The sequence below is a fragment of the Diospyros lotus genome, chromosome 2 (assembly GCF_014633365.1).
Source record: "Diospyros lotus cultivar Yz01 chromosome 2, ASM1463336v1, whole genome shotgun sequence".
Classification (NCBI taxonomy): Eukaryota; Viridiplantae; Streptophyta; class Magnoliopsida; order Ericales; family Ebenaceae; genus Diospyros; species Diospyros lotus.
This window is the reverse complement of record NC_068339.1, coordinates 42,854,777-42,882,429: the sequence shown is the minus strand read 5'-3', so window position 1 is coordinate 42,882,429 and position 27,653 is coordinate 42,854,777. Positions and strand designations below refer to the sequence as shown.

At 33.7% G+C, this 27,653-nt stretch overlaps 2 protein-coding genes across 3 annotated transcripts; one reads left to right on the top strand and one right to left on the bottom strand.

Annotated features, from left to right (window-relative positions):
* Positions 1–16,670: 16,670 nt before the first annotated feature.
* On the bottom strand, positions 16,671–21,045 carry LOC127794157 (uncharacterized). 2 transcript variants are annotated; one of them, XM_052325083.1, is made up of 9 exons: positions 20,674–21,045; positions 19,459–19,540; positions 18,416–18,644; positions 18,144–18,298; positions 17,930–17,975; positions 17,750–17,841; positions 17,497–17,593; positions 17,236–17,292; positions 16,671–17,067 (listed from the first exon to the last, which is right to left on the bottom strand). In XM_052325083.1, exons 1-9 carry the CDS (start codon positions 20,729–20,731, stop codon positions 16,954–16,956), a joined length of 930 nt encoding a protein of 309 aa, XP_052181043.1. In that variant the 5' UTR covers positions 20,732–21,045; the 3' UTR covers positions 16,671–16,953. The 2 variants fall into 2 exon arrangements, with proteins under 2 accessions (XP_052181043.1, XP_052181042.1); XM_052325082.1 differs by having other exon boundaries at positions 19,459–19,535; positions 20,674–21,040.
* A 4,884-nt stretch (positions 21,046–25,929) lies between these two features.
* On the top strand, positions 25,930–26,667 carry LOC127795559 (ethylene-responsive transcription factor TINY-like). The gene has a single exon (XM_052327322.1). It carries the CDS (start codon positions 25,930–25,932, stop codon positions 26,614–26,616), a length of 687 nt encoding a protein of 228 aa, XP_052183282.1. The 3' UTR covers positions 26,617–26,667.
* The last annotated feature ends 986 nt before the right edge of the window (positions 26,668–27,653 follow it).

The window sequence follows — 27,653 nt, the reverse complement described above, 5'->3', positions numbered from 1 at the left end:
ATCAATATTATGTCTTGCTTCAACTAATTAGTTGCAGAATATTTGTGCATACATATATATATATATATACATATATTAATGAGGTGGAAGACTACTGATGATGAAGCCACGCAGTTTCAGCCACTAATATTGACCAAGACCGATCGTGATAGTCAGTCGGTATTAATCCAGTTGATTGTAATATATTGGCAGCTTGCAATCTAGATTTCTTTGGGGTTTTAATCCTAGGATCGTTGGTTAATTATTGATGAGGACGATGCATGCCATTCATTCGTCAAAGAAGACTCTGTCCGTTCACTCTCGTTAATTTTGACATGTAATTTCCAAGAAAATTTCATGTTATTGTCGTGCATCCACTACAACTAAGTTGGCTTCATATTTATATTTAGGTGTGTGCAATCAATTATAATCGAACAAAAGTAATCAAAGAATACTAATCGAACCGAACCAAACTGCATGTAATAATCAAACCGAACCAATCGACTAATTCCAACTAACCGAAATTGAACTAATTGAAATCTAAACCGAATTAACCGAAACCATAACCGATTGTGCAAAACTATAAATTGATATAGAAACAAACCGATTTACATAAATGAAATAGAGGAACAATATCATCAATTGATATAGAAAAATGCAAACCTATTTACAATAAGGAAGAACTGAAGGAAATACATACGAGAGAATACAAATCCATTTGTGCAAATAAAGGAAATACAAACGAAAAACCCATAATGCAAACGAAGAAATATATCAAGAAACTAACCTCATTAAAAATCAAAAAAAATTGAAAAATCTTACAAAACCCTAACCTAACTATTAATACTGTTATATTTTTCTGTGAAACATCAAATGTGGGCCATAGGATTGGGAGGGCAATTTGGCAACCATGGGCTGCCCTTTGGGCACCCACTGGAGGGCCAATTTTGCAGCCACCTTTGGGCCACCCCAAGCCTTTGGCTTTTGGTTTTTGTCGTGTTGCCTGCAGCTATCCCTTTTGCACGATCTCATCTAGGTTGTCTGTGCTGCTTTACTGTGTGCAATCTCAACCATTCAATCACCTTATTTATCGCGCCTCGAGATTGATGATTCGGAGAAGGGAAAAGACGAAAGAACAGAGGGGTGCTGAGGTGGTCGTCACTTAGGGTTTCTTCATTTTCTCTCTCCCTCTCTCTCTCTCTCTGTAAATACTGTACAGTTCATCTTCCCTTTCATGTTTTCTGGTTTTTTGTTTTTGATCGAATGTAACCTCTTAATCTGTTAGTGATTCTGAGCGTTTTTGTATTGAAAATCAGGATTGTTTTTGGGTTTTGATTTCATTGTAATCAGATTGAATATATTAGTGGAGTGAGCTCTTCTCACCCGAGCTCAAATGGACGTAGTCCCTGTTTTGGGATGAACCACTATAAATTTTCTGCCTCTTGTTTTGTTTATGTCTTTATTTCATCAAAGTTGATTTTGACTCTGTGTGTGTGTGGAGATTTGCTATCTCTGTTTGTTCGTAACAAATACTAACCTCTATCGACAGTCGGTCATCGTTGGTATGGATTGATCATCCAAGCAGAAGGAAAGAAAGGAAGAAACAAGAAAAGTGAAGGAACAGTTCAATAAGTTGTGAGTTCGACTCTTTTTCCTTTTGCAGTGAGGTAAAATCTTTATCAAAATCAAGAGCACAAATAACGGGGGATCGCGCAAGGGTAATAAATCCCAAGAAAAAGAATGAGTAGGACTAAAACTTAAAATGACATTATTCCAAACTCGTTAGCTATTATAGCACCTATTAGTAGTAGTGTTATGTATATGTTTTTTGTTTACATTAATATTGACTTTGGAAAATGAGAGGCTAGGCTTCTTCAAAGCACCCAATTTCCATGGAGAGAATTAAACGCGCGGGACATTTAAGCAGGGTAGTAGTCGCGATTGAGAACAAAAAGACGTGTAATTTGTATAGAAGAAAAATCAAATGACTATAAATATTTGATTTGATATATATTGTTTAATTCCAAGTCTTTAGAGACAGGGTAGGAGATTAAGACAGTGCCTAGGCCTTCCAATCATAAAAGGTTCTTTAAAAATTAAGTTTGAATTTTAAATATATATTTTAAATAAATAATAAATACATGCTAAAATACATAATTTATATAAATTGTATTGGAACTTAGTTAGTAGAGTAGTGGGTTATAAATCAAAAGTTTATTAGGTCATTGATTCAAGTCACACCAATACGTTTGAATTTTTTTACACTTCAATATTTTTCAACGATGAATATATAATCCTACAAATTGTTTTTATATTTTAATATATTTTAAATAATAAATATCAATCCCATAAATTTTATAAGAAAAATTAATGGTTTGGGGAAATTTTTTACATTTTAATGTTTGCTAAATAATAAATACCAATTCTAAAAATTTTATAAGAAAAATTAATACCTTAATGAATTTTTCTATATTTTAAACAATAAATATCATTCTTATATCGAAATTTTGTAAGAAAAATTAATATTTTAGTCATTAAACTTTTGAAAGTTTTCATTTAAATTTTTTAAGCTTGAAAATTAATCGTATAAACCGTAAATATCATATTCGATCTAAAGTTTTAAAAATCTAAGATTCCAATAAAATTTTGATTTATAAGCTTGCTTAGAGACCCTAAAATCTCAAGGCCGATCCTGATTATAGTTGATATTCTCATGATATAGGGATCAGTAATCAATTAAAATTATAACTTTTTTTTATAAGATCGAGATTACTTTTAAATTAATTTGGTCTTGAAATTTCTATATAAATAAAAGAAAATATATTTTAAATAATTTTTTTAAACAAAACATAAATGCCAAAACAGCGAAGTGTTACACAATCACTTCATTCTTGTCACAGTCAATTCCATAGCACTATCAACCATGTCCCACATAATGTTCATCTTAACTAAAAATTAATAAGTTGTTGTCAATAAACAATTGTAATCATGCAATCAAAGTGCAGTTAATTTATTATAACTAGAAAGCTTGTGACAATTCATATGTGTTCATTAGTTTATACAATTGAAATATTATCATGAATTGGTGTATTAGATCCTGTTGTGAAACATCCTTCTTCTGGAGAGAAAATTCCCCCGACATTATGAAAGATACTTGTAGCTGGACTTTGAGGCCAATCAAATACTGCAGTCGCTGCTAGTGTAGAAATTGCCATCCCTTCAACTATGGCAACTGGTATTTTGCATCCATCAGACTAACCATTTTATAGCTTATCAAAGCTCGTGGCCATCATACTAACCTTTCGCCTGATTGAGCAATTGGAAGCCAAAATGGTTTTGTTCTCATATAGGAAGTTAGAAATGAATACGATGAGAGCAAAAAGCGAAGATACACTAATAATAAGGAAGAGTCCCTTGAAACTTTCAAATGTGAGACTTCCAAAGGTGACCATGATGTCATTTTGGTCCATGCAGTCTTTTTCTTTGCTGAACCATTTAGCTATAATTTCGTTCATTTTCGCCCTTCTTTTATACTCAATATGGCTCTTGAAACATTAGGTACGTACAAAGGAAGATCCCATTGCAGAAGCCTACAGGTAGAGATCAATAAAAAAAGACATAATTATAAGGATATAGTTGGGAGAGATAAAGATTAACAAAAAATGACATAGTTGTAAGGATATAGTTAGAAAAAAAATAACATAATTATAAGAATATAATTGAGAGAGAGAGAGAGACTCACAAAGCCAAAGTCTTCAGAGTTGTGAGTTGATCCTACCATAACATATTTTGAACAATATTTGAAAAAAACTAGTCTCAAATAAGGGATCTCATCGACAATTACAACAAACCCTCCATTATTATGTTTGTGAATTGTAAGTCCTTAACTTGGAAAGATTGAAGCCCATACTCTTCAAAAGTTCAACAACAAAAGATCCTTTTGCATACCCAACACCTTTTCCCCTACCAACACCACAAATACCCATACAACTAAAACAAATCTTTATAAATTGTTAACTACCTTCTTCCCTACCCAAAATAGGAAAGTAAACAAATTCATTAATAGGCAATCTCAATATACTTGTGATGTGCCCTACAAAAATAAATGGACGGAGTGGATTATCCAAAATAAATGAAAGAATCGAAAAAATGAGACAGCACCACGTGGCTAGGCGTAAACCGCCACGCACATGGCCACAACCTGCTACATAACCGCTACGACAGCCCCACGAATGCCCAAGCCCACACAGCTGCGCTGGGCACCCCCAGTGACTTCACTCGAGGGTGTCTCCTACGACCCTTCATGGCCCTGAGAGGCCACACGCGCACTTGTGCTTGCACCCCTGGGTGACCCTCACCAGGGGTCCCCCATGCCCGCACCCCCAAGTAACCCTCACTTGGGGGTGACATAATCTTGCCCTCTTGCCCACGCTTGCGATTCACCACTACAAAAAAATCGACATTTAGCGGCGATTTTTTTAGCATTTAGCAGCAGTTTTCTAAGTCAGTCGTCGTGGAGCATTTAGCGGCTATTTTCAACAACTGCTAGAATAACCGCCGCTAATTTTAAATTTTGCGATAGTTTTAGAAACCGTCGCTAAATAAGTGATTTAGCAGTTTAGCGACGGTTTCAAAACTGCCACTAAAAATTAAAAAAAAAATTAATTTTAGCAGCAGTTTCGAAACTGCCGCAAAAATTAATAAAAAAAATTAAATTTTTAATTTTAGAGGCGGTTTCAAAACCCCCGCTAAAATTAATAAAAAAATTAAATTTTTTTATTGCCATCGCAGGATAGCCCGGCCCGCGCCCGACCCCCCGGCCCACGCCCAGCCCTCCTAACCCTTACGCATCACGTGGCCGCTTGTGCACGTGCCACGTGGCGATGCTGGAAATTAAATCCCAATGCACTTTCCCCTCCCCAAGTTTCGAACCCAGAACCCCTTGTGCGCGCGCGCGCACATGAACTGCCTGATCTGCGAAGAACCCCTTAACATATATGCACATATATATATTATATGCTAATCTAGTAACTAATTTTCAGAATTATATTTTATATTTTTTAATATATATTAAAAACATTTATTAATTGATTATTTTTTAAAAGAATAATAGAATAAATTAAAAATAAATTAATTGAGTTAAATTAAATAAATTAATTGATTAAATATAAAAAAAGAAGATTTTATATATTTTTTAAAAATTATTAAAAATTTATATATTAAATTTTTGTTAAATTTATTATTATTTTTTTTAAATTAGATTTCTAATGAATTTTGCTATTAATTTAAATGCAATTTTAAATTTATTTTTAAGATTTTATATTTATTTTTATTAATTTAATTTTTAATTATTTTCTTAAACAAAATTTAATTTTTTTAATGAAAATAATGAATCTTAATATTTAATATTTTTATTTAATTTTTTTTTAATTTAGCGATTAAATTTAATGAATTTTGCGACGATTTTTGAAAATCATCGAAAATATTATTTTATTTTTAATTTTGAATTATTTAATTTTTTAAATTTAGCGACGATTTTTAAAAAATTGTCACTAAATTTAATTTTTTTTTGAATTTTGTGGCGGTTTTCAAAATCGTCGCAATTGTTAATTTAATTTTAATTTTAAATTATTTAATTGTTTTTTTAATTTAGCGGCAGTTTTTGAAAAATCGCCGCTAAATTTAATTTTTTTTTTGAATTTTGCAATGATTTTTGAAAACCGTGGCAAATGTTAATTTAATTTTAATTTTAATTTTTTTTTAATTTAGCAGCGGTTTTTGAAACCACCGCGAAACAAAATTTAATTTTTTTATTATTTAATTATTTTTTAAATTTAGCGACAATTTTTTGAAAATAGCCGCAAAAACATGTTTTACTGAATTTTGCGGTGATTTTATGAAACCGCCGCAAAATTTTGAAAAAACCACCGCAAAAATCATTTAGATTTTTCCGACGGTTTCAAAATCGCAGTATTTTGCGACGGTTTCAAAACCGCCGCAAAATACCATGTTTTGTGATGATTTTTTAAACCGCCGCAAAAAATCTATTTTTTTATAGTGCACGCACCATCACTCCCACTCTTCCAAAGAAGCATCTTTGATTTCCAATTAAAAATTCAACAATGAGTAAGGATTCAAGTTAGAAATTTAGATTACATACTGATAGAATTGAAATGCAATGGCACACACCAAGAGAAAGGGTGAATTGGTATAATAAAAATAATTTTTGAGAAACAGAGATGTCGTCTGCGAAAATCATGGATTCGTTAAACCTCAAAACCTTAAAATGGCACGATAAGGTATCAATCGTGAAAAGACAATCTCGTTTTTTGAAAAATGAATATAAAATCTTATGGATGAAAGAACAAATTAAGTAGGGATAAAAATGCTAACAAGAGCAAACAAAACAAAAACCACTGGAAACAATCATTTATAGTGGTTCGGTTTTTCAAGCCTAGTCCACTACCTTAACTACTAACTAAAGATTTTGAAGTAAATCAACTATCAACCCCCTATTCAAAACCCGAGTAAGTCCTCTAGTCCGTGACTAGGAAATGTACAAACCTCTCAATCTAATAGGTCATCTAGCTTACGTTAGGATAAATACAGTAATCGTGAGAATGAAAGCTTAAGAGTACAACTCTTAGTTACAAGCTCTCTCCAACAAAAAAAATAAGGCTTACAGTGAATGTAACAGTATAAATACAAAGCCTTAGAAATATAAATACAGAGAGAGAAGAATTTAACGCTCGATGTAAAATGAAAGCTCGGTAGTTGGAGATATTAAATGTTTTCCAACAGTTTTCAATCGATTTTTCCAACTCATATTTATAGTTGATGGTAGATAAATACAAAAATCCGACCGTTGTGGTGGTTGGGTGAACATTAAATACGTAAAAAACTAGCCGTTACAAATTTCTGATAAACAAATTGTCGATAGACAAAAGAGGTTAGTCGACTATATTTTCAAATAAAATCAAGGCATAGTCGACAGACAAGAAAGCATAGTCGACAGTTATCCAACAAAATCTATTGATAGTCGACAAACACTATCACATAGTCGACACATCAAAAAATATGAAGAAAAATTAAACATTATATACATACATAGTCAACAGAAAAAATTTCATAATCGACAGATCCTGCACAATAGTCAACAGAACACAACATAGTTGATAGAAGCTTGGACATAGTCAACAGAAGCTTAGCACATAATTGACTATTCACAAGCATAGTCGACAGAGCATATACATATAGTCGACTATCCATTTGGAAAAACTGAACTCATAACATTTCTTAACTTTATTTATTTTAAAAATAAGTTGAGATTATCAAAAAGATATTAATTTTGAATTTAAAGACTCAACTTTACTCCTTTCAAACTTGATTTTCATAACTTTTCTTCAAACTTATTCATTGATTTAAAGATTGATTTTCATATAGACATTATCAAAACTATTTTATCTTCCAAGGGTAAAATATCACATACATCAAGAGCAATTTGATAAACGAGGTCATCATAGCTTATAGTAATATTAGCACTAGGAGCAATTGGATGGCATAAGGGAGCAAATGATCCATAACTTTTTCGAACACATCTACACAAAAACCAATGGCAATGACAACATTAGTTTGAGGATCCTTTTCCACTTTAATGAATCCATAGAATGCATTTCCAGCCGGAACTCCAACCCTCAACCTTTTTTCCGTTGTTGTCATTTCCCAACCTTTAGGCACTACATAAGATTCACCAGGCCATGTGATTGGCTTGATGAGATCATCTTTGTTAGTTGTATAACTATCCTTGTTTGGCATGAGATCCTTTGATATCCCATATTTTGGAGTCCAAAAGCCCATTTCCTAATCTTGTTTTCCAATCACATTGACAATTTGAAAGGTTGATGATTGTAACTCTCCATCAACTAAACTGAATTCACCACTCAAGTCATTGAATCTCACATTTCGAATTGATTGAAGAAGCATTGGTCCCATTTTTTAGGCTTCAATTACATCTAAGTTTGTCAAATTCTCTCCATGGGTATTTGGTTTTCCAAAATTTAGGTTTTGAAATTTGCGCTTTCTCCATTGTCATTGCCAATACCTTGACACTACTATATGCCCATGAGCCATATATGTTTAGTTCACATTCATGTTCTATATCTGGATTCTCTTGAAGAAGCCTCTTTCTCCATCTTTTCTTGAACTTGTCAAGCTCTTTGGACCTTGGAACATAAGCCTTGATACCTATTACACCTTGCATTGCGTCTATATCTGTGGGATCCATAGAATCGAGCAAACTTGTAATAGCATCTGTTATAATCCAAACATATCCCTATCTCATCATTCCAACTTCTTTTACCTTTAGAAAAAGATGAGAAACAAGAGGTAAAAGCATATGCACTACAAAAACCCTAGTCTGCATGGTTTGTAGCTTGTAGAGTTCTCAAAGGATATAATCATCTATGTCTGACAAAGAAATGACACTTTGATATCGAACTTGCGTGTTAATTGGTAGCAAAGCATCAATTAAATGGGGAAGTATCCCACGACCATAAGAGTTTTCCTCATAGATTAAACACTATCTGCCTCCAACTAAATGCCTTGATTATAGATACCAGGGCTCCAATTTGAGCAGATGCAATAGGCGCTACTCGAATGAAGTTTGGATTTTCTTTTGGCAATAGAAAAAGACTAGTTGCTAAAGAAATTATGGAACCTGTGTTTTGTTGTAGATATTAATCACAAATTCTGCTTGAGTGGATGATTGTGGACCTAGTATTGCCTGTACTTGCACGTTCTTGAGCAAGTCTATAGCTGTAAAAATATGACAAAATTCAAACTGTAGGGCTAGAAATATGACATAAGCATGCACAAAATGAAATTCTCCTCGATACATATGCTTGTTCTGTAGAATTTAATTATGAAATTGTTCTTGTTCTGTAGGATTTACCAGCAGATGCTTGTACATATTCTCCTGAATACATATGCTTGTTCTGTAGAATTTAATTAAAGAACACATAACATATATAATTAATTACAAGCAGATGCAGCCTCAACAACATCAGTCTTGGAATCTCTAGGGTGAAGAACAAGCCTTGTTGTAAAATTGAGGTGCGTGGCATAGAAATCTTCAAGTGCCATGTCCATGCATGTCCTTGTCATCTTCCCGACAATGGTGTAATCAATCCCACATCAACATTAACTTGCCCGTCAAGCACATTATGTAGGAAGCCCAACAAGAGCAATAACAGTACAAGCAGAGAAGAAGAAGAGTATTCTGAATCAAGCTTGGCCATCAATTCCGGTGGAATTAATCCCTAAAGCAATATTATTATAGCTTGCTTCAACTAATTAGTTGCAGAATATATATGGGGTCGAAGACCACTGATGATGAAGCCACACTGTTTCAACCACTAATATTGACCAAGACGGAAGGTGATGATCGGTTGGTATTAATCTAGGTGATTGTATTATATTAGCAGTGTTTGCAATCTAGATTTTGTTGGGGTTTAATACTAGGATCGATATATGGTTAATTATTGACGAAGACGATGCATGCCATTCGTTCGTCAAACAACACTCTCTCCCCTTCCATTCTCGTCAATTTTGATATGTATATTCCAAGGAAATTTCATGATATCGCCTGACTATGACTAAGTTGTTTTGATACTTTTCTTCTCTATTGGTTATCTCTTTTCTTCTTCTTCCCTTCTTTTTTTAGCATGAATTGTTGAATATCCAATGGTAGGGCTAATTGGCGACTCAACGGCAATTGCAAGCTGAAGGCAGGTTTGATGGCAAGGCGACCGAGGTTCATTGGCCGGACTAATTTTAGGTATTTTAATATATATATATATATATAATTTTAGCCCGATTCCAAAATTTTCTTATATTAAACTTTAGTTAATTCTTCTACCTTTAAAGTTTAAATTAAAGATAGTCTTATGAAAAATTCTAAAAAGCCCGACGGGCTTACCGATCAGGTTATCGAAAGAGGATAAAAAAATAATTTTGCCCCCATGCCCTACTCTCTCCTTTTCCCTCCCATGGATTGCCCCGCCTCTACTCTCTTGTCTCCCTTGTCATGGCAGTGGCCCGCTTTGTAAATTTACAAAGTGGGCGAGGGCAAAATCATCTTTTTGCCCTTTTTTTGTTAAAGACTTGATAAGCTTGTTGAGTCCCGTAGAACGACTTGTCGAAAATAAACAATAAAATAAGTTAAGCTATTTTTTAAGAGTAAGAGAAAAGCAACGAGTGGGACTGAAATTTAAAAAGACATTATCTCAAACTCGTTAACTATTATAGCTAAAAGTGGTGTATATTTACATGTTTTTTTTTGTTTACAATATTGACTTTGGAAAATGAGAGGCTAAGTTTGTTCAAAGCGCCCAATTTTCATGGAGTGAATTAAATGCGCAAGACATTTAAGCAGAGTAGTAGTCGCCATCAGGGACCTGTAATTGGTATAGAAGAAGATGCATGCATTCTTCCTCAGCATTTGTCATTTACAATCAAATTTCAGGCCAACTTTCTCGTTACCTTCTTGTTGATGTTACTTATTGATGTGGATGAGATGCCTTTGGCATTTTATGAAAGGTGGAAAGAGAATTGATGGAAGGAAAATTCATAAATTTTGGCAAGTTTGTAGCGTGTGATTTGGGTCATTTTAGAGGGTAATTTCAATAGAATCGGGTTAAGGATTCAAAGTCACAAACTTTGCTGGTGAGATTCATATTTTTTCGAGCAAACTCCTTTGACCTTGAAATTAGCGTTTTTATTATTTTAGAAAATAATTAATTTAGACATAAATTTCAATTAGGAAGTGAATTTTGATATGTCATTTTGAGGGATTCACTTTATTTTCATTCAATTTTGATCTTGTAATAAAAACTTAATCTTGCCCTTTTTGGTAAAATTCGAATTTTATGATTTTAGGTGTTTTCTAATTTCCTAATTGTATTGAGAGTTGTATCCTATAAATACTATGTTTATAGGATGTTTTTGTGGTTGTTTTCAGAATATTCAATAAAATTTCTGATAAAATTTTTCCATAATTCTCTTTAATTTTTTTTGATATTTTTTAGAATCAACGAATTATTAATTGAGTCCTATAATTCGGCATTCGTGAGTAAATCAACGGATTATTAGAAAGCTTCCACTACGTCACTTATGGAGAAATGCAGCGCCGGCTAAAGAGCAAAGCCACTAAGACCTATATCTAAGGCTCTCAAAAAAATAGGAATCCCAAAATATTTTTAAAAATCAGCCTTGGTTGCTATAAAAAATTAAAAATAAAAAAAATTATTATATTTTAAAGGACTTCTAAATTAATAATGACCTAAGGCTCGCAATCTCTTGAGCCAACCCTGAAGAAATGTTTGGTAGGTAAATTACAAAATAATTAATTTTAGCTAAGTCATAGAGTCACAGTGCTCTTAAGAGTCTAAGTCAAACTCGAGCCATTTACTAAACGAATTAAATCAAAATTTTATAGTACAATCGGTTATATATGGATGTTATCTAACATCTATGCATTCAACCCATATTATAAATATAAATATACATTTTTTATTTTGTAATGATATATTGAAGTGATGGAATAATATTAATTTGCAGGCCAGCGAAAGTGATGCAGTTGTTATCCTACAATTTACAAGTTGGTTTCCAATGGCTAAACCCATATTATAAAACTAGAGATTGAGATTAAGATTTAAATTAGTTAATTCCAAGTCTTTCTAGTTGATGTTCCCATGACATAGGGATGAATGATCAATTAAAAATATAATTTTTTATGAGATTGAGATTACTTTTAAATTAATTTCGTCTTGAAATTTCTACGCAACTGAAATAAAATTAATTATGTCGAGACTTGACAAGACAAGAAAGATACCAATCCAATACTTAAAGTTAACAAAAAATTAGGAGATAATTTATAGACATGTGAGAGTAGTGTTGAAATATCATATATTTGTCTCATCACTCGAAGTTTTTTTTATACCTTTTTGGGTTAGAGTTTCACAATAAGAATTAACCAATACCTATTTCATGAAAAATTAGTTAATTCCTCTTAATTTTGTGAATTTGGAAATAATTTAGATTGGACCTGTTAGATAAGTGTAGAATATTTAATTCTATACTTATGAAAATTAAAACACGTGACATTAATAAGATTTGAAATGCCCATCTTGTGTTTCTCCATGCATTTGGATTTATTTAGGGAGGTTTATAAGAATTGTCTTTGGTTGAGGGCTTATCTTATAGAAATTACATTCCAATGAGAACTTATCATATAAGTGTTCTAAGATCTTCTTCTATTTGAATTTTGTTTTACGAGGATTATCCATGGATTAAGTTATTTCAATTTATTTATGTCTAGCTAACTTACGAGTACAATTCACCCAGAATCTAAATTCTTCATGATAACCATTTAAAATGAAATTGTGAATTGACCAAATGTTCAACCTCCAATGTACCTTTAATGACTTAACATCTTATCTTATGTGATTTTTTTTTATTTTTTCAAACATCATCATGTTACTTATAGGAAAAAAAATAAAATAAAAAACCTGACCAGCTTTGGGTTAATTATCAATTTAGATTACCAATTTTGATTATAAATTAACATAAGAGAGTCCCTTGAAGAAGATTATCAATTTAGATTTCTCCCAGATCATTGATAAGAGTCATTGACAGATAAGGTTTTGGTAGTCTTGAGTATTTGTGTAATGACCCGTCAGGGGTCTAGACGTTTTTGGGTATTTTATTTTAGGTTCAAAAATTTTTGAACCCAAAATAAAATCATAATAAAAAAAATTAGCCATTAAATGTCAATAGTGCCCTTGGTCTTCCATTTGACCATTGTAAAGGTGAAGGGCAATCAGGTCATTTGGACAAAGTTGCAAGTGCAGACTGTGCATTTTCCTTCTTCGTGCTACACCTGCACTGGTGACCTTTCTCCTGTGCGTACTCTCATTTCCCATCTGAAACTACTTCTTCTTAACCAGCATTCTTCTTCTTCTTCCTTGTTCATTCATTTCTGCTACGTTGTTGTTCCTTCATTACTGTGGCGGAGTAAGTTAAGTGGAAGAGGCTGGTGGTGTTCTTCTTGGATTTCATCTTCATCAAGCAAGTTCTTTTCGCACTCTCTTTTAATTTTCAGTGCGAGCTCCCTTGTTATTTATTTTCTCGTGCAAGTTCCCTTATTAGTCTCTTCATTTTACTCACTGTGAGGGGTTATATATATATAGACATGTATAAAATATATTTGTACGCTTGTTGCTGCGTATGGTTCACTCTCTGCTAGAGTTCATTGAGTTTTTGAATCTGGGTATCTGTTGGAGTCTTCTTGAGGTCTCAAAATGGGGTTTGTTTTCACCCCAAGCTTTCTTCGTGAATGGCATTTTATATAGCTAGGTGAGGATGAGAACCTCTGTTCGTTCTGTATCCAAAGAAGCAGTGTTCAATGTATATATATATATATATCTGTGTGTATATCACCTTTGAATGAGCTCGCTGATCCAAATGCTTCTTCTATGTATATGTGTTGTGTTTGAATGTAAAATGCTCAGCCCATTCGAATGATTTTATTGAGGTATTCGGAGGTCTCGCATCAAACAGCAAAAGCTATATTGGAAATAAATATACACTGTTCACTCATATATGAGACCCACTTGTAAATGCATATATACAACATGCGTAACGAGCTAATACCCCTCAGAGATTTATAAAACTTATTAGAGCATGCCCTACCTAGCTAATCCACCATATATTCATGCTTAAACAGTCATTCGAATGCCCCTATTTTGTTCTGTTCGACAAACCCAGTTATATATATATATATATACACGTTCAACTTCTTTGATGTTCTAGCGAGCTCGTTCCAGTTCTTTTCGCGAGCTCGTTCCAGCTCCTTACCGCGAGCTCACACCTATATGCTCCCTAACCATAAGCTTAATCGCGAGCTCGTCCTCACGAGCTCATTCCTCAAGCTCTTGCCGCGCGCCTGACCTCAAGCTCGTCCAGCGAGCTCTTCCCCCTTGACCGCGAGCTCGTTCAGCGAACTGATGCTCACCCGATGACCTCGAGCTCGTTCGCTTGTCCTTGCTGCGAGCCCTCCCGAGCTCTCTCCGTAAGCCACGAGCTCATGACCTCGAGCTGGTCCCGAGCTCATCCCACATGCCTTTGAATGGGAGCTATCAGCTCTCACCCTATTTATTTTTTGCATTTTCCTTAATTTATATTTTACTTTCATTTACTTTAATACATAAATGTAAATAAGAAAGTACCCCCCATTTGGATTCAATAAAAATATCAAAAAAATCAAAATCCATAAAAATAAAAAGTTAGAATTTTGATTTTAGTACAAATCCATGAATTTGCAATTTTACCACCATCGAAATACATAGTTTCCATTTCTTGAAAAATTTATTAAAAATCATTTTTACAACAATGAATGCTAGTAATCAAATTACCAGGAGTTAGTTTTTCAAGATGAAGACATTTTCAAAATATGTTCTATTTGGTCCATTGCCTTAGAAAAATTTCAAAATTATGTTTGGTCAGCAATTTCATGTGGTGCGGTCATTTGATTGTATGGGGTCGAATAATGAATTTGAGCTATGATCACGAATGCAAGTAAATGCATGCTATAACTGGTTAAATGAAATCACAACAATCATATGATGGGAATGATAGTTACTAAATTTATAATACTCCTCAGCTGGTGAATCGAGATTTAATATTAAATAACATCTCTCAAGGAAGTATTCTTGTGTTGTAAATTATATCAAGCATTTTTGTGTCATAAATTAAATCTTGAATGTGGTAAATATTATGAAGTAAGATATGTTGAATTTATCTGATGATGGAAAAATACCCAGTATGGGTAAGTGATGTTAACAGCATGAATATCGTAGAATCAAGAATTAAATACATGTGGCTGGCAAATGCATACATGATGCATATATGTACATGTTACATATATATGTGTTTTGTGCACCTATTATTTTGCGCAGAGGGAGAAAGGGTACCCTAGAGCACTTGGCACGAGACGAGGTGACCATAGCCCGGCAGGTTGGCTCCATATTTATTTGTGAGGTTCTATAAAACTTATGCACTTTTGCATGCATTGATTTATGGCTTGAGAGCCGGGGAAATTGATATTGATAATAAAATGATGCACTCTTGCATGTATTGATTGATGGCTTGCGAGCCTGTGAGAATTAATAATGACATTGAAATTTTATGCACATTTGCATAAGGGATACATGGTGACATGATATATTGAGTTGAATTGATAATTCATGAATTACGAATCTTGTATATAATTGTGGAGTCCTTAATTACTCTTCTTGGTGTCATCGTGTTCTTGGATCCTATATATTGTTTCTTGTTTCTCGAACTTGCTGAGCCTTGTGGCTCACTTGATCTTTTTTGTCATTCCAGGTTAAGGAAAGACGGTTATTGGGGGCAAGTCCAATAGGACTACAACCCAGGGATAGTGGTGTACGGAGACGCGTCCTAACTTTAAAGATCCTAGTTAGTGATTTGGTAAGGTTGTAACAATGAGAATTTATTATGTTATTAGCATTTGAGACTCTTATTATTTTGTATGGCCATCAAGCCTAAAGTTATGAGATATTAGGAATGTAATTGAACCTTAATTTAATTTTCGCTACTAGAATTTAAATGAGTTGATATTTGAGTTCAATTTTGTTCTATATCATCTATGTAAGGACCTTCTTTTGAGTATTTGGAAGCGGGCCTTACATCCTAGTTAGTGATTTGGTGAGGTTGTAACAATGAGAATTTGTTATGTTATTAGCATTTGAGACTCTTATTATTTTGTATGGCCATCGAGCCTAAAGTTATGAGATATTAGGAATGTAATTGAACCTTAATTTAATTTCCGCTGCTAGAATTGAAATGAATTGATATTTGAGTTCAATTTTGTTCTATATCATCTATGTAAGGACCTTCTTTTGAGTATTTGGAAGCGGACCTTACAATTTGCTTCCCAATCTGCTACTTATACACACACAAGCTAAAATGATAAAAATACCCCTCTACTCTCTACAAATTTACTTCCCCTCACCCAACGACCCCGTGACCACCTCCTCTCTCCTCTCCCCCCCCCCCCCCTTTCCATGGCTGCTTCCAACAATTGCCTGTCGCTGCCTTCCTATTGCCGCCTTTGCCTCGTCACCTCACACCGACCACCGCTAAATCCTCAGCAGCGGTTGATGCGCGAGGCAAAGGCGACAACAAACGGTTGCGAGAAGAGGCCATGGGAATGGGGGAGAGAGGAGGCGGCCATGGGGTCATTGGGTGAGAGAAGAGAGAGGAAGAACAAGGGGCTTTTGCAATTTTTATCATTTGAGCTACTTTCTGTAAGTCAAAGTGTACAAGTAGCATTTTTCACCTGCATGTGAGCCCTTTTGTTCACAAACCCAAACGACGTTGGATGGTGTTTAAACGCTGTACATGGCAAATAGACAAGAAGGGCTAATGTGACACTTAGCAAAATGAAATTCTATTTTTCAAAAAATATAACCATAAATATGTATATTGAATACTGAAAGTGAATAAAATCCATTGACAGGATGAGTACACACTCAGAGAGTAATGGCTGCGAGTCCTCATCAATAGCAAACAAAAAAGCCCAAATGCAATAAGTAAACCAACACAAAGGGGAAGAAATGTACAGTTCTCATTAATTGACTATATTCAGAAATATGAACTGATCGCCAAGGCTTTTGAGCTGTGACTTTTACAGCATTTTCATGTCTTGTTGCAGTTTCTCTAACAAGAAAAATATGTATCAAAGACCAGAATAAATATGAAAACTATGTGCACATTAGCACCTGTTGATCCGTGTGAGCTGACTATCTTTCATTACTTCGTCCTAAAAGTTTGCTGTATTCATGAGCGTTTGGAAATGAACCTGAATTGACATCAGGAGGAGTGTAATTAGTCTCACCAACCGGGTTTCTGAGGTTGCACTGGTGAACTCACTCTGCATGCATGTGGATGCTGAACTACAACCAGAATGGAGTCCTTACAATTGTCAGAAGGCGAAGAAGGTGTTGGCTTCAGAAAGAACATATTTTATCAGCATAGATGCTAAGAATAGGCATTAGTAATATGAGATCATAGAAAAATAATGAGATATAGCCGCTTGAGACAAACTATGAGACACTAGAACTGATTATAAAGTACAAATCCAATACAGTTGTGATTTGAACTGTCATTACTCACCACCCCAATTTGCCATTCATGCCTATTTAAATCTTTGAATGTTTCTGCATCCATTTCCTGCAGCAACAGAAGTTAGCAGATAAGAAATTATCAAGTCAAAACTATGTCAAAAATTGATGCAGTTAACTTTAACATGGAGCAATGCTACTGGATGGATGATAAAATAAAGATTTTTTGTTCAGTGGAAGCCTATATATTAGTAAAAAATACCACAAAAACAATCACGGGACAACTGTCCAATTTATTCCCATTAGGACTTACAATGCTGTAGATGGGAGGCCCCATTGGCTGTTCTTTAGATCTCATTCTGGGCATAAGTGAGAAGCGCGGTGCTAAGTCTTGCGACCTAAACGTCCATCTGATAAAGAAGAGGGGCAATTAATACTAGATGGCTGGAAGTCCGAAAAAGGATCAGCAGAGTAATGATTTATGGTCGAATATACATCCTGATAAGCATGTTAAATGACATGGAAGGAAGTCCAAAACCTTCCGCAATTGTTAATTTGTTACATACCCGATGTATAGGAAGATGCAAAAATGTGCCCATTCTCGAAACAACAGTCGAACCCAATAGTTTTCCAATGAGCAATCCATGGCAATATGTATCTGAAAGTCAAAAGGATGAGTAAGCAGATCAAGTTTCTATTTCGCCTTGCATATACACCTGGAATCAAGATAGTTGGGATATTGATACCAAAATTTCTACCACTGCCATGACCTGCATTGCCCCTTGGAACTTTCTGGATGGTGAAGAAGCAAAAAATAGAAAACAATTAGAAAATGGCATTCGTTCTTTAAAGGCCTTCAAAGGCTAAAATATACATGCAGAACTCGGGCCAAATGACAGGAATTTTGAAACATCCATACAAACACACAGAGAGAAAAAGCATAGGAAGTTTAGGGCATACTTGAACATGACATATTTTGTATATATTGCATCGTGCATCAAATAGACATCTTGATCCTCTACAAAAGTTAATTGCTCCCGAAGAACTAATAGATTCCGAGATATATGATGGAATATCAGGTAGAATGAAGCAAAATAATTAAAGAGCAGGAGGACCTGGATGACAGAAAATTAAAGGATGTTAGCATCACAACTAGAAAGATATGTTCAACCAACGAAAAACACCTTTTCAACAAGTTTAATATTACAGTGCATCATGGAAAGAGAACTCACTGTGAAGTAAGGAATGGATGCCCTGTAACCAACAAGAGTCAAGTAGAATCCACACCCTAGTGCAGTTGTAGTACGACGTTCTGATATGGAAAGATGCTCGCACATAATGCAGTAACCATGAGAAATGAGCAAGAAGGACACGAAAGAAGCTGTCTGAAAGAGCACTCCAGAGACATACACCCCAAAAGCCATCCACACAGAGCATATCTGAAGATTAAAGCACGAATACCTAGAAGAACATTGCTCTGAAGTTTCAGACTAGTTTTGGGTCAAGAGAAAAGAGAAGCAAGATAACTGGACCCAAAAATTCTATTATGTTTACAAACACCTCATTACCATATTTCTTAAAAACATGCACACAGTTTTCTGGGATACATGTTGGGCAGTATGACATTCTATACTGCTTAGGATCGGATTGTGGAAATACAAAAAATAAGAGAAAATAAAGAACATAAAGGTTTAACGTGGTTCAGCCTCGATGCTTACATCCACAATCTTATGCTTACGGGATAATACGCTAATGTGGGTAATTTTGCATGGATAAGCTATGAACCATCCCATACAAAGGTGCACTCTTCCAGTGTTGCCTTCCCTGACCCCTCAGTTCTCAATGAACCTCACATGGTACAACTGGAAGTCACCTTTAGCACACTCTTTGGCCTAACATCTTGACACCCTTTTGGTCACACATACAACCAGGGACAGAGATGCCTATTTATTGGCAATTCCTAAGAGTGAATGCTTCAGAATTTGAGAAGTACCCTAATAATGCAGTATCCTGCTCATCTACCAACTCGGTGCAGAAGCCTCTTACTGTAAGACTGAAATTCTCACCTCTTATAGTGGCTACATGTGTGTATGCATACACATGTTATAAATGAATCAACAACAGGATTGAGCAGCATGAATACAAACAGATTATGCCAAAGGAAAAGATAGACAGACAGATATCTAAACACAAATGAGTTGACAACAGATTGATAGAGATTTTCTTTTACTTCTTTTAGATATAATTAATAGTGTTAATTACCACAAGGACTTACCAGAAGAAGAAGGCTAAAGAAAGTTGCAAGGCTTTAATTACTGGGACAGATGCAAGCGTCCACTGCAGTTTATTCCTCTGCTCTAGTGCATAAAAATAGCATACCAAGGATGACGAGATGAGAACAGAAATCCATAAGCATATGGAAATCTAATAAACAATTTTAGTAATACAGCAACGATCCAAAAGCAAGATAGAAGATTAATGTGAAGAGATGCAACAGTCAGAAACAAGTTACCTCCTATGAAAAGAAACATGGATTAATTCATCATGGTTTTCTTTTCTTTTCTGTTCTTTTTCCTTTTTCAGTTTCCATGATATTGTTAGGGACTAATGCCCATGACTTAAAAAATTCCCACTCTGAGGTGACATGATATCTGTCTGAACTACCATCTGGTGGTTGATAAATTCAAAATTTTAAGATGTCTAATTATCCAGAGTGACTAATAATGATGCATAAGCACTAGGAAATAAAAAAAAATAAGCTAAAATGAAGGAAATAATGAATATGAACTAATGAATCTTAAGCATTCCAGAAAATTATGAACCAAAAAACATCAGATATATGGCTATACATAGACAATTAATTCTAACGAGGTTATGTGGCCAAATTCTTGGATCCTAAACAATGAGAATTTTAGCTACCAAAGATTGTTGGATCAGGAACTGAACCCATCTCTGTTCTTACTATTTTAACATAGGGCAGACCATAAAATTAGTAATTTCTTTTTATCTGATCAAGCCTTACAAGTAAACATGCCAGATACTCGTAATTCAATTATTCAAAGGGAAAAACTGATCGAACGAACAATATTAGCTTTAACCCAAAAAAATAACAGAGCAAAACAATAGTAAGAAAAACAATCCAAAATACAAAATAATCCAAAACAATAGGCATAGGCATCAAACGTCGCAAAACAATCCAAAATACAAAAAGAAACCCACAAAGTTACAGGCTTTCAATTTGTTATCTCTGGGAAGCAATTTGAGCAGCCCATTTTTTTTCTTTTTCAAATTTTAAGGCATTTTGACAGCCGCCAAACAGTGACAACAACGAAGACCCAGCAATGAAAAGGGCCAAAAATAATTCAAAATTGTTATTAGCTAGATATTTTGTCATACACCAAAGGGACCATATCGGATATTCCCCAAAACAGACGACTTGAAAGGAAAGCTAAAGAAGAGAAAGGAGGAATAGATTGAGGTGAAAGTGAACCTGGAAGTGGCGGTTCTTGTAGGTGTTGATGGTCCAAGAGCAAGCGGAGACGAACCATACGGCCATGAAAGCAAAGTAGAGAGGCGGCAGAGGCCTATACGCTTCATCAATAACGCCCATGCCTTCGGCTTCTGCCTCCATTTTTCAATTTTCACACTCCTATTAGGAGCACTGGTTTTATAATAATAATTATATTTAAATTCATCTCTTTCAGTAATAATCTAATCTATTTATACTCCCCCACACTCAACACACACGAAATATTATGGGGGGTAAAGATGTAATTTCCCTTTTCAACCAACCCTTTTTAATGAACTTGTGAAGTGAAATACTTAGAATGAAAAAAATTTCAAATTCTACATACCCAATTCAACTTACTAAGATTCAGATTTAGTATATTATTATTATCCTTAATCTAAAATTAATTTCGGGTTTCTATTAATTATAATGTTTGAGTGGGAATGCAAAGGGCATGGACCAATTTTTGGGGAACATGCCATTGGTACAATATGTCTCATGATGGACTCATGCCATCAGAAACCATTCCTAAAAAACCCCAACATGGTGGATGAACCATCATGTAAATTGATGAAAGGTGGATGAACTCATTGAGACTTGATAATTTGTGTGGCATTATAAAAGATTATCTCAATCTATAATTCCTACTTTAGACTATGATTAGATATACAGATATAACTCATTCAAAACTACATCTAAATCGACAAGAAAATAAAAAAGGGGAACAGAATGTTGATCTGACCAACTAATATGCAAGTTTAGGCCACTGGCGCTGACCTTGAATTAAAGGTTTGGCTACGTAATAATATTCAGCCTTGTGATTGAATCCTAAGCTTAATTATAGAAACACTAACATCTACTGCTGCTACATTAGGTGAACAAACTCACTAACAAAACTAGATATATGTGTGTGTGTGTGTGTGTGTATAGTTTCTTGAATCCCACTCCATTCTTTCTAGCCCACCACCCTTGCCATATATCCCACCAAATCTCTGCTCCATTTAAACCCACTACCTAATGTTCGGCCACCTTATTATCACCATCTCACAGCACACATATTTACCCAGATTTTGGTAAAGATGATAATAAAGTTATTGTTAGGTGATTAAAAGTTAATATAAGTTAAATCAAAAACTTCTCGTTTGATAAATAGGATTTTCTCAATATGGCAAGGAATTAGCCTCTCTTATAATGATGAAATTTACATATATAATAACGAGAGAGAATAATGAAATTTACACATATAATAACGAGAGAGAGAGAGGGTTACACATAACTGCACAACATACCTATAATCATGCCAATCTTAAAAAACTTGAAGAATAACGAACGATCTTATTCTGTAGCGCCTAATCAATATTTACCATATATTCATATGCATGTGGTGAATATATAGGGAGATAAATTTTCCTAATTCAACGCAAATTATGCAACCCCTATTATTTATCTATACTTATTTTATATAGGCAAATATCATATTTATGAAATTTTATCAAATAAAATGTCTTAACAAATAATTTTTTATATATTTTATTTAAAAACTAAAAATTAACTAAGATGATAAGATTTTTTTAAACTTATTATGCTCTTTAAATAGTAATTGATTTGTGAAATAAGTTAACCACTAAATTAAGATTTATTTTGATTAAAATCTTATCTAAATGATTAAAAAATAAGATTCCGATCCACACAAATTGTTGGGATTATTGGCCATATCTATGGCCACGCCACACCTTCTCTTAAGTTGAGTTTATAGTCAAACGTAATAAATAATAGAGTGTTTGATTAATTTCAACCCAACTCAACTAACTAAGTTTATGTTTATGTTAGGTGTTTTATAAAACTCAAAATAAATTTTAGTATTTTAGCTAAGTTCAAGTGTCTTATTAAATAATTATAAATGAAATTAATTCAACTTGATTAACTTATCAAATACGTTTAAATAATCAAACTCATCCCATCTCATTAAGGTAACATTAATTTACTATTTTAGTTTTAAATGAAATTAAAGTCCATAAGTATTAAATACCGCTACAATGTCTAAATCAATTTTCATGCCATAAGAGTATTATTATTATGGGTCACGTTGGGCTGATGGCCCAGAATAAGAAAAGACAACATCTGTCTGTAACAGTGCCCGCTCCAATAACTTGATACTGGATCACCAAAATGAATTGGGTCGGGTCGAGTGGAGTTGGATTTGATTTGTTTGGTTTTGATTTTGGGTTTCAAAATTTAGACACGATGGTGATTGGCTGATGTCTAGGGGATAAACTTTTAGGGGATTCAATTTTGAATAATATAAAAAAAGTGTAAAACAAAAGTAAAAGACAATCCTATTTAAGAGTGAACAAAAATATTTTTTAAAAATAAAAAATTATAATTAATTACAAATTCGTCGTTTTCTTTGTTTTCTCTCACGTAAAAATTGTAAAGATCTTTTGGGTTTTATTTAGTATTAATTGATAGAGTGAGATTCTAGTCCTTAAAATTTTATTTGTCTAGGATTGAGACACGTCCCAAACTTTCACGGGGCAGCAGTAGGCGAGGTAGGGTTCTTTAATTGTAAATGAATTTGTCAATGGACTATGATGGCTGATTGTGATTGAGTGTTAATTTAGGGTTAATTTTGACTTTGATTTGGATTTCTTTGATCATTGCTTTATACTTTCATTGCATTTAGCCCTAAGTTCAAAAATATAATGATTTATTTGATTATTTTTAAAAGTAAAAAAATTAATTTTGTTATGAATTTAAAAATACAATAACTTATTTTATCTTAATAATGTATTATAATAAACTAATTTAGTATTTTAAACTATAATTATTGGGATGATCATCTTTGCGCGAGCGTCGGTGATTATACTCTTAATTATATTAGGAAAAGTAAATCATAATTGTGAGATAAGGATCGAACTCATAATTCATTAGATTGATACCAACATATCGGTACATGGGTCCCACACCATAAAGGGGCGAGACAAACGCTTAATAATGTATATAATAGACTAAAATAATAATAACAATTAGGACGGCATGAAGCATTAAATTTTCTTAAATTTTATAATTTAAATTATTTTATATCTTTAATTTTATTTCTATTCGAGATTTTTTTACATCATGTTTTCACAAAAAACAACTAATTTACATCTTAAAAATAAAATGATCACAATATCTTAATTAATGTTTAATAATTAAACATAATTTTTATATTACAAATTAATTAAAAATAAGAAGCCAAATTCACTCTTTAAGTGGTGGAAAGTGATTGTCAGAAGAAAAATAGAGAAAAAAAGTGAAAAAAAAATATAATCATTAATCTTAATTAATCTATTTTAAAATTAAAATAAAATCTCAATTAGTCAATTAGTCCATTAACTTAACGAAATCTAGTTACTTTTGAAGCACAAAAATAAATTATTCTCTAATTTATCTTTGAATAATGAAAATATAATAATTTCAAACTTAGAAACTGTAATGGGTATTTCTCGCTCTACTCTTTATGAGCTGGGCTCAACCCAACAGGCCGGCTCAATCGCAGAAAGTCAGTAGACCCCGAACTGAGTTCGTCAAAACGAGGTCGCACATCACTGGATCCTGAGCTCAAATTACAGAATCAAGTGGGCTTTATATTAGCGAGCTGCCAACTACATTTCAAGTGGGCTTCCAACGACCCTTGCAGTTCGCCAAATTAACCGATTAGCTCGTATAACGAAAAAGTCATATGCTAGAGAATATTATTGGACTAGAGATCGTCCCAACTAGGCCATTCAGGCCCAACCTGGCCCCGTCCTCTCGGTTTATTTGATCGGCCCATATCAATCTCATCCTGACCCCTTTGCAACAATATCATTACAATCGTTTCTGAATTTTCACGCGCTCATCTTAAATCACATCTTCATTAATGACAGATCTCATCCACATTAATGAGGGTCCCGTCGGCACCTTGCCGTTGCATGGGCGCTCTCATCGGCTCCGGATATTATGTCCCATCACCTGCAAACGTACAACACATGCAAGAAGACATCTCCTCCTCTCATATATCAACTAGCTTTTCCTAGAGTCCTAGTACACTTTTTCCTACCAATTGGCTGATACTCTACATCTCCTTATTTGCTTATTAACTTAAACATCGGAGCACTTTTGCAGGGGCCGACTGCCCGGTGGGTCAACAAACAAAACCAGATGACTCCTTTACCCCCCTCGGATTCATTATACTAGTGCAGGCCAAACAAATCACAGTCAACCAATTTCGAACGTCGACAGAAACATAAATATAGTATTTGAAATTCAATTAAATACCATGTTTATTGAAAGGAAAAAAAAACAAAAAAGTTTAAAGAATAATGGCGACTTTGAAAATTCAATAAAGTTGTATTTATTGAGAAATTAAATAAGATGATTCAATTATTTGGTGTTTACTTGCTTCCACCCACTATTCAAAGATAAATCAGAAATTAATTTGCTTTTGTAATTCAAAGATAAATTGCATTTTGCATAGGTTATGGACTAATTAACTTTTGCATTTATTTGGAAATAAATTAGGATTTTACTTGGTTAATTAATGCCACTTTTTTACATTTAAAAGTAAATTTGATATTTTTATTTTTAATCAAATAATAATAGAATTGTGTGTAATTATTTAATAGAACATTGTGTTTGAGTCATTTTATTCAACGCTTAGATTTAAGTCTTTCGGTTAAAAAAATGATATCAACTGCAATCTTTGACAAAAAATAAAATTACAAAGGGGTTAAATATCTCAAATTATAAATTTACGAGTTTAAATAAAAAAAAAAGTAATTAATAATGGTGTTAAATTAATATAGTTTGACTCTCCTTAATTTCGGTATTAAAAAATCAATCAATCTTAGGTTGGTTTCAACAGTAATATGTTGATTTGTTAACTTAATAAACAAAAAAAATTACAGAAATATATTATTTTACAAAACTACCTCTAAATTTTAGATTATTTATGAAATTGGTACTATTACAAATGTTCAAATTAACTGTTATTTTTACAAGTTTAGTTAATTCATTCAATTGTCCAATTAATGCTAAAACCAAGTTTTTCACCCATATTTAATAATATATTCTTAAATCACTTTACCGTTCCTTTGCCTAAAAAATAATATTATAATAGTACATTTTAATTTCACTAAATAATGAAATTGGCATTTTCTCAGACACCTTTATATGGCGATCCAGCACGAGTGATGGATGCTTCAATAACGAACCATGGCAGCTGAAGCCAGTACTACTAGGTCAGCTTCTTCGTCTTCTTCTATGTACACTCTGTGGAAGTGGAACTCGGTCTCGAACTCGGCGAACCAGGGAAAATCTAAGAACGAAGAAGGGAAAAGAAACAAGAGAACAAGGGATAGCAGTGGTAACTACAAGCACCCAGTTTACATAGGAGTCCGAAAGCGCAGCTGGGGAAAATGGGTGTCCGAAATCCGTCAGCCTCGCAAGAAATCGCGCATATGGCTCGGCACTTACACCACCCCAGAGATGGCGGCTCGAGCGCACGATGTCGCCGCCCTGAGCATCAAAGGCGGCTCCGCCATTCTCAACTTCCCCCACCTGGCCAGGTCGCTGCCCCACCCGGCGTCCCTGTCGCCGCGAGACGTCCAAGCCGCGGCGGCTGAAGCAGCCGCAATGGAGCATCTCGGCGCCGCCGCTGCCTCGTCGGAGTCGGCTCCGGAGGAGGAGCTGGACGAGATAATTGAGTTGCCGAGTTTGGACGGGTGCTTTGACTCGCCGCCGGAGACAAGTGCGGAGTTCAAACTGCAAGTTGACGACAGCGTCGACGTGGGGTGGCCATCGCCGCCTTGCAGGGTGCATGAATTTGACTCTTTTTCGTATTATTCCTATCTGAATGTGGAGACTGATTGTATTGTTCCGAGCAGCTTTGAGATTGTGTGATCTTAATTCTTAATTGCTTCTTCCTTCCTGGTCATATCCAGCTTTATTCGTTTACACACAGTTATACTGTAATTATCAATAAAATTGTATTTTATTCAATAATTAATTTCTCTTTATGTATATATGCATTTTATTCAATTATTATATAACTGAACCATCACACTTAATATTACCAAATCAAACTTTTTAAAATTAAATGAAATTTGTGAACAATTTTATTACGGTACTGAGACTTATTTTATTTAAAAAAATAAAAACTAAACTATAGATATAAAAGCACTCGATGGATTTTCACTTAATTTTTTTTATTTTTTATTTACACGTATGATATAATTATATATATAAACTTTAATCGTAAAAACCGATCTAATATGTATTTAATTAGTTCATAATTTTTTAAATAATTTTATTACAATGTAGATACTATTAAAAAAATCTTCCACTGTACTGTTGTTTTTAATTATTATTATCCTCAATAATAATTGTATAAATGCAGTGGTTGAGACACTTAATAATGATAATGCATCTGTTGGAATGTCCTTTCAGTACAAGCACATGGTCACGCGCTGGCAACCAAAAAGCCCCTAATCATAACAACGTTGGATTAGTTTCGGCTAATAATTTAAGGCGCGTAGTTAATTATATTAAAATTTCTCTGACAGGTCATCTCCACGTCAAAAATAATAATAAATATTATAAAAAACGTTAAGAGGGTGGCCCAAGTAAAAAATAAAAACTTTTAAGCGACAGCTCATCTTCAAGATTGTTCTTAGTTAGATTTTAAATAATAATTAAGTCTTAGCGGAATGGTAAATTTCTTTTCTCAAAAAATTAACATACAATAAAATTCTTGGATATAGAAATCACGAGTTCAAATTAAAAAAAATAAAATGTAAAGAAACTAACAAAATTGGATAAATTTTACAAAGTATTTCTCAAGTTTACCTAAATGTATTGACTACTTTTATATCTTTAAAATTAGTCAATGTATCACCGTTATTGACAAAGTCTACACTAAAAGTTTGAATTCTTTTGAT